General features: G+C 44.9%; 1 protein-coding gene across 1 annotated transcript in view; it reads right to left on the bottom strand.

Annotated features, from left to right (window-relative positions):
* Positions 1-16,217, bottom strand: part of BACE2 (beta-secretase 2) — a 109,783-nt gene that overhangs the window by 55,559 nt on the left and 38,007 nt on the right. Inside the window, exon 2 of the mRNA XM_004003354.6 lies at positions 10,373-10,461. Coding sequence (XP_004003403.3) covers positions 10,373-10,461 — 89 coding nt within the window. The remainder of the gene's footprint in view (positions 1-10,372; positions 10,462-16,217) is intronic.

Raw genomic sequence — 16,217 nt, 5'->3', positions numbered from 1 at the left:
TAGCTGCTATTATTATAATTATCTAACCACTTGCTACCTTTATTCAATCTATGAGCTATTAGAAAATGTAAGTTTTCCTAGAAAATGTTTCCTATAATCTTTCTGAATATCCAAAACTGTTTCACTGTGAAGTCCAACAACCTCCAGGAAAAGGGGCAAGTCTCAGGTAAGACTTGGCTGAAATGGTGCAGGGAGGGGAAGAGCCTTCCAGGTTTCTAAAAGATGGAGTTCTTCTGTGTTCTGGACCAAGGCTATTCAATAGAACTTCTGCAATGACAGGAATATTCTCTATTTATGCTTCCAATACAGTAGCCACAGGTGGCTGGAACCCCAATGGGGTTACATCATGATACACCTATTCTAAGTTGAAATTATCATTAGGTTGAAAATGCATTTAATGGACTGAACCTTCTGAACATCTTAACTCAGCCCAGCCTACCTTAATGGTGCTCAGAACATTAGCCTACAGTTGGGCAAACTCATCCATCACAAAGCCTAGCTTATGATAAAATGTTGAATATCTCCTCTAATTTACTGATTACTAAATTGAAAGTGAACAAAGCAGAATGTCTGTCTGGGTCCTCATGGATGTCAATATATCAGTTGCTTACCCTCATGATCACAGGGCTGACAGGGAACTGTGGCTGTTGTTTCCCAAAATCACGAGACAGGATTGTCCCCTTACTGCCAGCTTTGCTGCTGCTGCTGCTAAGTTGCTTCAGTAGTGCCCGACTCTGTGTGACCCCATAGATGGCAGCCCACCAGGCTCCTCCGTCCCTGGGATTCTCCAGGCAAGAATACTGGAGTGGGTTGCCATTTCCTTCTCCAATGCATGAAAGTGAAAGTGAAGTCGCTCAGTCGTGTCCGACTCCTAGGGACTCCATGGACTGCAGCCTACCGGGTTCCTCCGTCCATGGGATTTTCCAGGCAAGAGTACTGGAGTAGGTTGCCATTGCCTTCTCCCAGCTTTGGGAGAAGCAAAATTCAAAATGCAGACACTTCAGACCAATGCTGTGTAGGAAGAGTCACTAGGGAGGGCATTCCTTCTCAGTAAAAAGATGGCCACTTTAGGAGGAATGTTCTTGCCTCTTGTTACTTGTTAGCCTCCTATCTTCCTGCTGGAAATGTATATGTGATATCTGGAGGGGCAGCAGCCATCTTACCACCATGAGTACAAAAGTTTCCACAGAATTGGTGGAACAAGTCCATTGAAAGTGGGATAAAAGTCACCAAACTTGGATTTTAATGTTGCATTGTCCAATGATTGAACTTGGATTTAGCTTCTATGACAGTGATTACCAACTAGAGGCTTATTTTTCCTTCCGGGTGACATTTGGCAATGTCTGGAAACATTTTTGGTTGTCACAGCTGTGTGAGAGGGAAGCTTCTGGCATCAAATGGAACAGAAACCAGGATGCTGTAAACATTCTCAAATGCACGAGACAGCCCCCAACAATAAAGAATCACCCAGCCCACACTGTCAGCAGTGCTGAGATTAAGAAACTCTGGTCCATAGGCCTCAATTTCTTTAATGTTAAATAAAAGAATTTTTTAAAATTCAAAATTCAAAGTACAGTTTCTACTGAATGTGTATTGTTTTTGCACCATTGTAAAGTTGAAAGCTAATTCAAACCATCTAAGTCAGGGACCATCTGGATAGTTTGACTAAAGAATGAGCCTGTATTTAACATTAATTAATTTAAATTTAAATAGCCACTTGTGTCTAGTAGCTACCCTTGTAGAAAGCACAGTTCTAGATAATGAGAGAAAAAGTAATTCTTAGCTCATATTCCCTGGGCTCCTCGAACTCAAAGAGCAAAAACCCCAGAGATGAATTGCAAGCATCTCTGAATGTTATTAACGCGTAGGTTTCAGCACTAGACCTAAAAACTACGCATTCCTCCATGTTTATGTCCTAAGATCCCACCTCTTGGCACTAAAATGCTTTGGCTCTCAGCTGCTTTGGACATTATTTAACTATATTGAGAGTGAACCCCAGACATGCTGCTTTTTTGCAGCATCCATTCTGGGTGTGTAGAAACAGCCATTCATCAAGGATGTGAGTAGCTAGGGAAGAGTCCACCCACAGCCACAGAATCACTTGAAACCAAATTCAGGAGACTTTCTGCCTCTGATACAAGTCTGAAGGGAATGCAGGATTGAAAAGGGAAATCAATCAAACCGAGAAGAGAAGAACCACAGAACATTTTATTAATTTAAAGAAACCCATTTTTTTTTTTCAGAGAATATACAGGGAGGAGGTGGGAGTGCAGAGATCAAGAGAGTTGAATCCTTCAGTCGACTCTGGCTCCCCCAAACCACCAGCCCCCGAGAGAATGTTAAGTCTCCTGGAAAATTCTGCCTGAGACCTCCCTGGGGGCCTTCTGCACATTTCAGAATTTGGACTCTACCTCAGGGATAAGGGACTTGGACCAGGTGACCAGATACCTGTCTTATTCTTCCAAGGTCTGGAAGTGACCATGTCAGAGTCAATGGGACCACTCACCAGCCCAGGGGCTTCTGCTCACGCTGGAGGGTCATCAACATCCTCAACAATGGCAAATGCTTCAGGGCCCCAATATGGCAAGACCGCTCTTGGACAAACTTAAGAAATTATCTAAATAATCAAGAAAAATGTGTGTCATCATCAGATGGAAAGATGTAGCGTGAGATCTCAAGGGTCCAGGTCAGCCTCCTTAAGGAAATAACCTGCATAATTTTCTAACATCCCCACTCTACTCATAAGCGTCAGTTGAAGACAAGAAATTGTTTTTTGGCCAGAACTACTCTGTGAGCTGGGAGAAGGCAATGGCACCCCACTCCAGTACTCTTGCCTGGAAAATCCCATGGACGGAGGAGCCTGGTAGGCTGCACTCCATGGGGTCACTGAAGGTCAGACACGACTGAGCGACTTCACTCTCACTTTTCACTTTCATGCATTGGAGAAGGAAATGGCAACTCACTCCAGTGTTCTTGCCTGGAGAATCCCAGGGACGGGGGAGCCTGGTGGGCTGCCGTCTATGGAGTCACACAGAGTCGGACACGAATGAAGTGACTTAGCAGCAGCAGCAGCAATTCTGTGAGCTGCACCCAGATGGAGTATAGGAGGGGGAGACATTTTAATGAAAATATACTTAATTTCTGAATAGATTATTATAAGGTCAGGGGGATGAGTATACTGAATCTCTCATCAAGCCACTTGGATGGAGACTATTTTACTGGTTAAAAAAGAAGTACACCTAAAAAAATACATGATTGCCTTTTTGCTGTATAGTAATTCATTGGAACATTCACCACCAGGAAAAGAGTGCTTCTGATGGGACAAAGCTGCACAAATGACTGATGGTAGCCTGATGTCTGATTCCATAAATCAAAGAGATCTTGTCAAAGAACCCCAAGTCAAATCTCCAATTACTGGGACATGTTTCAGGAAGCGTTCAACCTGAATATCCAGAGACTGGGGGACTTGAATCAGAGGCTGACAAACCCAACCAGAAACCTTATTATAACTAAGAGAGATCAGAGGGACAAGCAAATACAGAAACATCACAAGGCAGCAAGCTACATCTCAGAAAAGAAACCTTTGTCAAAAATTGAGAGAGGAAGTAGAACATTCTCTCGGCTTCCGTCAAATACCATGGTGGAAGGTGTAGCTTAGGCCAACTGTAAAGTGGGCTGAAAGCATCAGGCAACTTAATTGTACATAATTTACTATATAAATTATGTTCATAGTTCATATCTTAATAATAACACATCTGTGTTGACATAAACCTATGAGAACTATTTAGGAAAAATAGAAGAAAGGAGAGAAAGGTTAGCATAAATCAAAGCAAGTGTTTAACCTGCAAAGCACGTGTGTTTGTTTGTATTGGTGACTAATGCAGGTGATTGAATAGAACTTGCCTAAAACTCAAAATGCGATGTTTCACATTTGATTCAGTTAGGAAGAAGCCCAGTTCAAGAATGAATGCATGCTCATTTGCTCAGTCATGTCTAACTCTTTGCAGTCCCATGGACTGTAGCCCATCAGGCTCCTCTGTCCATGGGATTTCCCAGGCAAAAATTCTGGAGTGGGTAGTCACTTCCTTCTCCAGGGTTCTCCCTGACCCAGGATCAAACCCATGTCTCCTGCATTGGTAGGAGGATTCTTTACTACTGAGCCGATCTCTTTATAAGAAAGACAGTATCGGGGCTAGAAGGCCAGACTGGGTCATGTGTTACGGTACTAAATAAATTTCAACAGTACTTGCAAATGAGAAGGCAGGCTGAAGTCTGAATAATGGAGGTGCCAGTGGGGGCGACACTGACAAAGCAGGGGAGTCTGGGGCCTCCCCTGCATGTTGGCAGGTTCTGCTAGTTCTCTGTTTGCTCACAAAGGAGAAATATCTAGATGAGATGCTCAGGTGCTCAGAAAGCTAAGAGGGAGCCCCGAATTCTCCTGTGTGGTTAGCAGGATGGCAGGGCTAGCCATCATGGGAGTCACGAATGTTCCCAGGAGTCTTCACATTAAATCAGGTGCAAAGGAGGCAGAGGAGCTCAGTCTTTAAGCATGAAAGACAGGAGCCACCTGAAACCTGAACTCAAGCCTGGCTAATAGGAAAGTTAGAAGGCTGCGTCCCACTAAGGCGGAGAGAATTATGGTTCAAGCCCGCAATGAACAAAGCCAAAGGCAAATGAGAAGGAAGCCAGTTGTCTACTGTTGATTAAATATTGTACATGTGTTAAATGGCACGGAACCCAGTATTTGTAATGTTGACTAGTGTTTGCCCTTGAATGCTTCCATATTTGCATCTGCATAGCAAACGGGTGCGTGCCTGTGTGTGGTTAGGCAGGTACTGTTTGTGACAACCCTTTGGACTGCAGCCCACCAGGCTCCTCTGTCCACAGGACCTTTCAGGCAAGAACACCAGAGCAGGTTGCCATTCCCTTCTACAGGGATTCTTCCTGGCCCAGGGATCAAACCTGCATCCCTGTGTCTCTTGCATTGCAGGGGGGTTCTTTACCTGCGGAGTCATCAAGGAAACCCAGCAAAAGGGTAACTAGGTTGCAAGCACACTCTGACTTTTACTGACCGCTGGCTGTGCTGTTTACCCACTTATGAGCCCCTGGCCACCTTTTCCCACTCAAATTGTGATTTGTCCAAATCCTCCACCCCAAACAACCCCCTCCCCTCAACCACTTTATCATGGAACAGATTCTGGAGTCAGTCCAAACCTCATTTTTATTCATGTAGCACAGGAGGTCTGGGAACCAAGAAAATATCCACCCATGGTGTTAGATTTGCACATTTCAATCTAAAAGGTAAATATACACATGACTCAAACTTGGCTTCACTATGCTGCACTATTATTTTCTTCTATTGTATCCTGTGTCTACAGATCTGTGATGGGAAACAAAATTGCTCTGGGGAGGAAAACTGTTAAAGATGTATCTGAGCTCCAAGGATGTTTGCTCTGTCTTATGGCAGGCAGAACCCCAGTAGGCATGGAGAAACTGGGAGAATGTATGGACTAGGAAGAATCTTGTAGTGGAAAAAATAGGGCTAGGATTGCCTCCCCACCAAGATCAACATCTTCTACACAGTTTAATATACTTTGCATTTTCCAGGTATGCAGCTACTGTGTAGATTGAAGAAGGTAATCCTGTGGGGCAACTATACCAAGATTCTTCACTGATCTGGAAAACTGACATCACTAAACCAAGCTGTTCTGAGTGTCTGATTCTGTTTTAATTCAGTTTGTCAGTCTGCACTGGGCACTGCAGGGCCAGAGCGATGCTCACAGCCTCCTGCATCACCCAGCTTCACCTGACTCCTACCCCACGTGTTTACATACTGCGGTGCTGATCACCATCCTATAAATTAATTCCTTTTACTCGCCCCCAAACCCTGCAGATTGTGTCAGGGCATTTAGGATTACATGTGAAGATAAGTTTTACTATATTTGCATTTTGGTTCAGAGCATACACAGCACTTACTATAAAGAGGAGCTGCCAGGGCTGAAGTCTGCAGACCTCTTGTCCTAGAAGCCTGAACCTGGGCCACTTTCTTGGTTCCCAGACCTCCTGTGCTATGTGAATAAAAATGAGAGGTTTGGACTGACTTCAAAATCTGTCACATGATGGAGTAGTTGAGGGGAGGGCTGTTTGAGGGCAGAGGATTTGGATGAATCACAGTTTGAGTAGGAAAGGGCAAAGGGTAGCTGGGGGCTCATCAGCCAGCCTCTGTTCCCTGGCTGCACAGCCCATGCCCCACTTCACAAGCATCTGAAGTCCCAAGAACAGCTCCCGGGCTCACATCTGTCTTCACAAAGCATCACGAGCCTGGAGGTGCACCTGGAATTTCTGTGATCAAAGGTTATCAACACACTGAGTCATAACCTAAGCTCCAAGTTCCTTGAAGGAGGGGTCCATGAGGCACCAGCCATCCTTCCCTCCAGCTGGACACACAGGTGGCCTCCTTGTGCCACCAAAACAAAGACCAACATGCATGGGGGAAGAGACGGGCACTGCCTTATTAATGCTGCTGGGGATTTGTTGAACCTCCCCAGTTGTTACTTTCTCTCCTGTGTTTCCTTTCTTTTTCCCCCCCCTCAAAAAAGATGGGGCTTATTCCTTGAAACAAAAGACTATGGGAAAAGAAAGTGGGAAAGGAAAGACACGAAGGGCATCGGTAGCAGGGAAATGTGACATGCTTGTTTACGAGCCTAAATGGCAAACCACATGGCAGCTTACTGGTTTTATCTGTTGAGTCTAAATTTTAGGGTCACAAAAAATGGATATGAAATTAAAATGTGCATACATTTAGGGCAGCAACAAGTATCTGGGGCAGAGTGACTCTGACCCCATGGGCTCCTGCAGAGATGAACAGTGACACACACAAGGACCACCCGAAGCTTCCTAGGGCCCAGAGTCTAGGGACCTGGACACACAGAGCTGGCCTTGAGCCAGACCTCCATCCAGGCTCTGCTCCTTCTCACAGCCCCACCCACAGCTGCCAGCTCAGAGCCCTGTCTCGGGCCTGAGTGCTCTGAGCTCACAGTGTGTCCTTTCCAAGTGAGTCATAGATTTCTCTCACCACAAAGACCTCCCAGCACAGAAATGGTTTCAGTGAACCAGACCTTGACTGACACCACCAAACTTCAGGTGACACAAAGGTGGCTTTCCAAGCAATCAGGCCACTGCCTAGAACAGTCTCACACTCAGATCCAATGAGCCCTGCCCTGCTCAGGCCACCTCCTCGTGAGGATTAGGGGGGACCAACAAACGTCAAAGGGTCACGAGCTCCCTGCAATTCAGATCTGACCACAAAACATTCAAGTTTGACTTGAATGTCTATAAAGCAGAGCTCATGAGAACACACCAAGGCTGTTAGGAGGATCCTGCAATGGATTCATTTGGAGTGGATGTACACACTCAGTACGTCATGCTACACATGCACACCACACACAAATGTAAATACCACAATGTGCATGTACATACAGATACCCACACTTACAGATATATACCTGTATACGCGAAGATACACACCACCATATGCATGTACACAGATACCTACACTTACACAGATATATGCACCTATACACAAATATACACACCCCATGTGCATGTACACACAGATGCTTACACATATACAAACATATACATATATTCATAAATACACACACCACTCAGTGCATCATGATGGTGTGGCCAGACATCCTGGAATGTGAAGTCAAGTGGGCCTTAGGAAGCATTATTATGAAAAAAGCTAGTGGAGGTGATGGAATTCCAGCTGAACTATCTCAAATCCTAAAAGATGGTGCTGCTAAAGCACTGCATTCAATATGCTACAAATTTGGAAAACTCAGCAGTGGCCACAGGACTGGAAAAGTCCATTTTCATTCCAATCTGAAAGAAAAACAAGGCCAAAGAATGTTCAAACTACTGTACAATTGTGCTTATTTCACATTCTAGCAAGGTTATGCTCAAAATCCTTCAAGCTAGACTTCAGCAGTACATGAACCAAGAACTTCCAGATGTACAAGCAGGGTTTTGAAGAGGCAGCGGAACCAGAGATCAAATTGTCAACATTCATTGGCTCATGGAGAAAGCAAGGGAGTTCCAGGAAAACATCTACTTCTGCTTCACTGAGTATACTGATGCCTTTGACTGTGTGGATCACAGCAAACTATGGAAAATTCTTAAAGAGATGGAAGTAGCAGATCACCTTACCTGTCTCCTGAGAAACCTATATGCAGGTCAAGAAACAACAGTTAGAACTGGACATGGAACAACAGACTGGTTCGAAATCCGGAAAGGAGTACATCAAGGCTGTATATTGTCACCCTGCTTATTTAACTTATATGCAGAGTACATCATGCGAAATGCCAGGCTGGATGAAGCACAAGCTGGAATAAAGTTTGCTGGGAATTATCAATAACTTCAGATATGCAGATGACACCACCTTTATGGCAGAAAGTGAAGAAGAACTAGAGCCTCTTGATGAAAGTGAAAGAAGAGAGTGAAAAAGCTGGATTAAAACTCAACATTAAAAAAACTAAGATCATGGCATCCAGTCCCATGACTTCATGGAAAATAAATGGGGAAACAATGGAAACAGTGAAAGACTATTTTTCTGGGCTCCAAAATCACTGCAGATGGTGACTGAAGGCATGAAATTAAAAGACACTTGCTCCTTGGAAGAAAAGCTATGACCAACCTAGACAGCATATTAAAAAGCAGAGACATTACTTTGCCAACAAAGGTCCTTCTAATCAAAGCTATGGTTTTTCCAGTAATCATGTATAGATGTGAGAGTTGGACTATAAAGAAAGCTGAGCACCAAAGTATTGATGCTTTTGAACTGTGGTGTTGGAGAAGACTCTTGAGAGTCCCTTGGACTGCAAGAAGATACAACTAGTCTGAACTAAAGGAAATCAGTCCTGAATATTCATTGGAAGGACTGACGCTAAAGCTGAAACTCCAATACTCTGGCTACCTGATGCAAAGAACTGATTCATTGGAAAAGACCCTGATGCTGGGAGAGATTGAAGGCAGGAGAAGTGGGCGACAGAGGATGAGATGGCTGGACGGTATCACTGACTCTATGGACAAGAGTTTGAGTAAGCTCTGGGAGTTGGTGATGGACAGGGAAGATGGACAGGGACTGCATGCTGCGGTCCATGAGGTTGCAAAAAGTTGGACACGACTGAGTGACTGAACTGAATTGAAAGCACACCATGTGAAATACTGGGCTGGATGAATCACAAGCTGGAATCAAGATTTCTGGGAGAAATACCAACAACCTCAGATATGCAAATGATTCCACTCTAACAGCAGAAAGTGAGAAGGAACGGAAGAGCTTCTTGATGAGTGTGAAAGGGGATAGGGAAAAAGCTTACTTGAAAATCCCCCAGGCACAGACCCATCACTCACCTCTCCACGTCAAAAAACTAAGATCATGGCATCTGGTCCCATTGCTTCATGGCAAATAGAAGGGAAAAAAGTGGAAACAGTGACAGATTTTATTTTCTTGGGCTCCAAAATCACTGTGGATGATGACTACAGCCATGAAATTAAAAGACGCTTGCTCTGTGGAAGAAAAGCTATGACAAGCCAGACAGCATATTAAAAAGCAGAGACATCCCTTTGCTGAGAAAGGTGTGTATAGTCAAAGCTACAGTTTTTCCAGTAGTGATGTATGGATGTGAGAGTTGGATCATAAAGAAGTCTGGTGCTTTCAAATTGTGGTGCTGGAGAAGACTCTTGATAGTCCATTGGACTGCAAGAAGATCAAACCAGTCAATCCTAAAGGAAATCAACCCTGGATATTCACTGAAGGACTGTTGCTGAAGTTCCAATACTTTGGCTATCTGATGCAAAGAGCCAACTCATTGGAAAAGACCCTGATGCTGGGAAAGATTGAAAGCAATAGGAGAAGAGGGTGGCAGAGGATGAGAGAGTCAGCATCAGTGACCCAATGCACATGAATTTGAACAAATTCTGGGAGACAGTAAAGGACAGAGGAAACTGGTACTGTGCTGCAGTACATGAGGTCGCAGAGTCAGACATGACAACTGAACAATGTGCAGGTACTCACAGATATCTACATATACGCAAATACACACACATATACACAAATATACATACCACCATATGCATGTACACATGGATACCCACACATACGCTTATGCATGCATACATACACAAATATACACACCACTATATGCACATACACACAGATACTTGCACATACACATACATGCACAGATATATACACGAACATGTCCTCCCTAAAATGAAACAGCCTTTCGGCTGCATCTCCCAGTGTCTTTTGAAGCATCCATCTGGTGCCCCCAAGCCCGGCCCCCCCAGGCACAAACCCATCACTCACCTCTCCGCATCAAAGTAAGAGTCGATATAGGGATGCGGGGCCCCAGCCACGGCAAAGTTGCTGCTTCCGGTGTCAACGAGTATCTGCAGCTTTTATTTTTAAGGGAAAAACAGAGAAACCATTAGGTTACTTGCTTAGGGCAACACTCTTGAATACTTCTCTTAAAACTTAAGTGCTGAGAACAATTTGTTACTTGGAGAAATCGTATCGATTAGAAATATTTTTAAAAAGCTGCTAGAAACCTGAATTCTGAACACAGTCCATTGTGAAGCTTGCAAGGGCAGAGATCACTTTAGCTTCAGATACATACCAAACCTTAAAAGAAGGTAAATTCAGTGGAATAAGTGGGGTTTCGTTTTCCAGCCAGCAGTACTTGGTAACCAGGCAGAGCCCTTTCTCACCCTGGACTATCGGCTGGTTTGTCACTTGGCTGGGTAGCCCTCCTCCTGCCTTTCCAATCTCACCTGAAAACCCTCATTTACCTCGCACCTCCACTCCACGCACCCAGCACACCTCCCAGACACCTTCTGGCAGTGGGTATCCCCTCATTGCTGCTGCACAGGACCTGGAAACAACTGCCAGAGGTACCACTTTTTTCTTTACGTTTTAATGAATTATTATTTACATACAATAAAAATGAAAGATCTTGGATTTTCCACTGGTGAGTTCTGACACGGTATTTTCCCAAACCAAGATGTAGAAATCCCTGTTATTCCCCAAAGGCCCCTCTATGCCCCTTTCTAGTCAATCCCCATTGTTTCTCAGAAGCAACCACTGTCTGATTCCTATTACTATGGATGGGTTTCACTGGTTCCTGGACATTATATAAATGGCATCATGTGGGATTTTTGGCAGGAGGTTCTGGCTGCTTCTCCTCAACATGTTTTTGGGCTTCTCATACTGAATTGAGAGACAGTAAATACCCCTTTGTGCACTGTGACTTTAGGAAATGAATTCTCTTAATTCTGTTTATGAACACATAGTCACTATAAAAGTTGAAGGGTCTCACTACATAGGTGTTTGCATTGATTTCAGACAGAACACAATCAAAAGTATATATATATATATATATATATATACATATATATATATATATGAGAAGGAAATGGCAACCCACTACATTCTTGCCTGGGAAATCCCATGGACAGATGAGCCTGGCGGGCTACAGTCCATGGGGTTGCAAAGAGTTGGACACAACTGAACATGAAGTAACTGAACATCCATCTGTTGGGTTGATGGATTAAATCATGAGCCATTGACGACTCCTTCAACCCTCAGCTCTTCTCCTTTCCCTGGAAATGAGGTTGAAGGTTCCAGCTGTCTAATCTCAGGGTTGGCTCCCCATCCTTTGGGACTTTTCAAAAGCCATCTCATTGACACACCTCAGGTATGGTTGAAAGGGACTTGTTATGGAAAACAAAGGCACCTTTATCACCCTTATTATTGAGGAAGTTCCAAGGGTTTCAGGAGCCCTGTGCCAGTTACTGAGACAAAGACCAAATACTTATTTCTCTGTATAAATATGTATTTCTTCACATCAATCGTAATATCACATATGGGCAGTCAGCAAGGTCTGGAATCTCACCCGTCATTGGAATGAAGTCCATTGTCCTGACAGCAGACAGTCCAAGTTGACCTAATAATACATGTAACTCACATGGCCTATGTTCTCAGCTCTGATTTACATCCTGGATTTAAATGGTTCCTGAAGGCAGGATGAACTTTTAATTTGCTTAGGTGAAACTAGTAGAGAGATGAACAAGAAAGAAAAAAACAAAAACAAACCCAGAAACCCAGGCTCATGACACTCATGGAAGCATGCCATTTTTACAAGTCTTTCCCGAGTCTCTCCGGCAAAAACACACCTAACAGCCCAGCAGGATGTGTGTGGAAAGACCAGCTGCCTGGAAGCCCAAGTTCCCAGCCTGGCATCCCACATCCACACCCAATGCTCCTGCATAACCAGCCACAGGCAGAGCAGACCCAGGACTGCTCTCCTGGGCATAATGGCCCCAGTGACCAGGGACGTGCGCTACAGACATTTCACTCTGCTTTCCCGGGTATGGAATTCCACCCGCCGCCTCTGCATCACATTAGAAGCACGTCCTTTCCACACACCCCCGTCCTTACTTCTGCCTCGCAGCACATGGTCCCCCTTGCAGAGGCAGGCGATATAAAACAGAGAAAGTCACAGCAAAACACAGACAGCATTATCTTACACAGATGACTTCTAACTGCCCAGGCGCTGGGCACAGTCATACTCCCCAGCTGCGTCAGCAGAAGCCAGATTTCAAGAAAATTCAGTTTGGAGTCACGGCTCGGCCAAGTTGGTCATCACTTTGGCTGCTGTTAGAGGACAGGATTAGAGGAGAATAAACGAGGCAGCCACAGAGTCAGGCAAGGAATGGATTTCTAGGGAGCAGTAAACACTTTGAGTGGGGCTTCAAGTAATGGTTCTGAGCCGCCAACACCTTTTTCTGTGTGATGACCTGGAAATAGACATTTTTCACATTGAATTCTCGCCAGGGCCATGGCTTTCTCTTTGTAACTCTTAGTCTTAATCACAAAGGGAAAAAAGAAATACAGTCACTTGTCCTCTAAATTTTATAGGATCCACCCTGAAAGCATGGCAAAGGACAGGCAAAGGCTTAGTGAGTGCATCATTCCCCTGGATGCCTTGCCCAACTTCACACACACAACATCCCCTGCTGTGTCCTTATCTGCGGAATTTCCACCATCACCTCTGGCCTCCTTGGGTTCAACTCAAACTGCAAATATAGTCTTACCCCAGAGGACATTATTCAACCCCATAAATGGACACAGAAACACACACAAATATGGGAAATGCACTGCACCTTCGAAGCACAACTGAAAATGAATCAGAAGCATGTATGAACCATCATCCCTGTTTTACAAGAAATGCTGCTGAGAGCTGGAAGTCCCCACCTCCTTCCCTATACCAAGCAGCCTCCTATAGAACCACATTCCACTTCTTCCAGAACATAGCAACGAAGACAAAAATCTGCCTTCTCAAAGAGTAAGGGTCTAGCATTCTGACAGTCGCCGGCTTTTCACTGCTCCAATCTCTTTGCCAACATTGGGTTCCAGGGGCTCTTTCATGGATGAAGCGGGTCCCCACTGTGCATCTTTTTCACACTCCAGTATATCTTCTCCAGAGAGCGTCCCAGCATGGGGCACCCCCATGAGAGTGAGCTAACCACAGGGGCCCACCTGTGGTTCATCATCCTTCATCCATCCAGCACCTTGGACAGTGCCCAGCGTTTCCTAGATGCTCAGTGAACAGTTGTTGAGTAAATGAAAGTCAGGGACTGAGAGATTTTCACTAGCAGATGTGTGTGTGTGTGTGTGTGTGTGTGTGTATGTGTGCACTCAGTTATCTCTGACTCTTTTGTGATCCCATGGACTGCAGTCCGCCAGACTCCTCTGTCCATGGAATTTTACAGGCAAGAATTGGAGTAGGTTGCTATTCCTCCTCCAGGGGATCTTCCTGACCCAGGGATCAAACCCAGGTCTCCTGCATTGCAGGTAGATTCTTTTTAGTCTGAACCATACCTTTGACTAATAGCCCCCATATCACCTCCTTCCACCCTTCTGGAGACCACCATTCTACTCTGAGCCTTAAAAAAGAAGGAAATCTTACATTGTGTACCAAAATGGATGAACCTGGAGAACATTATGCAGAGTAAAATAAGCCAGACGCAGAAGGACAAATCTTACACGATCTCATATGAAGACTCTAAAATAGTCAAACTACCTGTTTTTAGGCTTCCCTGGTGGCTCAGATGGTAAAGAATCTGCCTACAGCACGAGGAGATGAGAGTTCAATCACTGGGGCAGGAAGATTCCCCAGAGAAGAAAATGGCAACCCAGTATTCTTGCCTGGAAAATCCCATGGACAGAGGAGGCTGGAGGGCCGCAGCCACGGGGTCGCAGAGAGTTGGACACGACTGAACAGACATGGTAATTATACACACAACTTTCAACAGGAGGTGGGGAGACAGGTCAGTCACTGGTGGCCACTGACACAAACTCTGACATCCCAAGGAACTGCTGGCCAAGGGCTGGTCCTGGAGTACTTTGAAACCAACAGACTCTCCAGGAAGATTCCTTCAGGGACATTCTTGGGGACAGTCAGGACTTTATCTCCATGCCTTGTTGTGCCTAGACAATGCTTTCTTGTTTTTAAAATAGCATATCTCGTGGGATTTTACTTTTCTCCTTTTGTTCTGACACAATAATATGCCACCTCTCACACTCACTGCCAGCTGGCAGAGTTTAACCACAAACCACATACAGTGCTGTCTTTGAGACCCAGGCAGTCCTGCATCTTCCAAAAGGCCTTTCAGTGACAGCCCTGATCCATCCCTCTCCCCTCTGACCACTGGGCCCTGAGTTTTGGCCCCTCACTTGTCTGACGCCTTTTACCGGCCTCTCATTTCTCCCAGGCCCACATCTTTTCTCTCAGGGAGCTTGTAAGTTGCTTGAGGGCAGAGCCCTTTTTCATAGTCTCTGGAGTCATCTCCCTAATGGGAATTTGCTAATCACCTGGTCCATAGGATGGGGAGGAGACTCACGTGAGCTCCACCTAGGAGTGGACAGCTGATGAAGAAGGGGAAACTGCCAAGGAGCTGGAGAGATTTTGCCAGGCCAAACTCCTGATACGTTTGTGCACAGACTTCACTGAGCTTTTCTTAGAACTGGCAAAGGTGGCTAACTTGACTTCCCAGTTGATACATGATGAATCATAAGCTGAAATCAAGATCACTGAAAGAAATATCAATAACCTCAGAAATGCAGATGACACCACCCTTATGGCAGAAAGTGAAGAGGAACTAAAGAGCCTTTTGATGAAGGTGAAAGAAGAGAGCAAAAAAGCCGGCTTAACATTCAAGAAACTAAGATCATGACATCCAGTCCCATCATTTCATGGAGAATAGATGGGGAAAAAATGGGAACAGTTACAAACTTTTGTTTTCTTGGGCTCTAAAATCACTGGGGATGGAGACTGCAGCCATGAACTTAAAAGACACTTGCTCTTTGGTAGGAAAGCTGTCACAAACCTAGACAGCCTATTAAAAAGCAGAGATATCACTTTGAGGACAAAGGTCCATCTAGTCAAAGGTATGTGTTTTCTGGTAATCATGTATAGATGTGAGAGTTGGACTATAAAGAAGGCTGAGCACTAAAGTGTTGATGCTTTTGAACTTTGGTGCAGGAGAAGACTCTTGAGAGTCCCTTGGACTGCAAGATCAAACCAGTCAATCCGAAGAGAAATCAGTCCTGAATATTCATTGGAAGGACTGGTGCTGAAGCTGAAGCTCCAACACTTCAGCTACCTGATGCAAAGAACTGACTCATTGGAAAAGACCTCGATGTTGGGAAAGACGGAGGACAGGAGGAGATGGGGAAGACAGAGGATGGGATATTTGGATGGCATCATCGACTCAATGGCCATGAGTTTGAGTAAACTGCAGGAGATAGTGAAGGACAGGGAAGCCTGGCATGCTGCAGTCCATGGGGTCACAAAGAGTCAGACATGACTGAGCAACTGACCAACAATATAAAATAATCACACGTTTCCTTTTAAATACCCAAGGCTAACCAGAGTTAGGAATGAGATGGTGGCCAAGGGCAGGGGGTGGTGGTTGTGGTGGTGGTGTTGGCACTCTCTGTGTGCCCTAACACTCACTCCAGCTGCTGGGGCTCTTCCAACATCCAAGGTACAGGGTGGGTCCTTCTCCTTTACTGGGAAGGACCCAGGAAAGCCGTAATTGTACCCACCCTCCCCCCAAAAGCGCTCCAGCTTCCAGGGGAGATCTGAAAT

The sequence above is a fragment of the Ovis aries genome, chromosome 1 (assembly GCF_016772045.2).
Source record: "Ovis aries strain OAR_USU_Benz2616 breed Rambouillet chromosome 1, ARS-UI_Ramb_v3.0, whole genome shotgun sequence".
Classification (NCBI taxonomy): Eukaryota; Metazoa; Chordata; class Mammalia; order Artiodactyla; family Bovidae; genus Ovis; species Ovis aries.
Note: the sequence above shows the minus strand (reverse complement) of the source record. Positions and strands in the feature narration are given on the sequence as shown.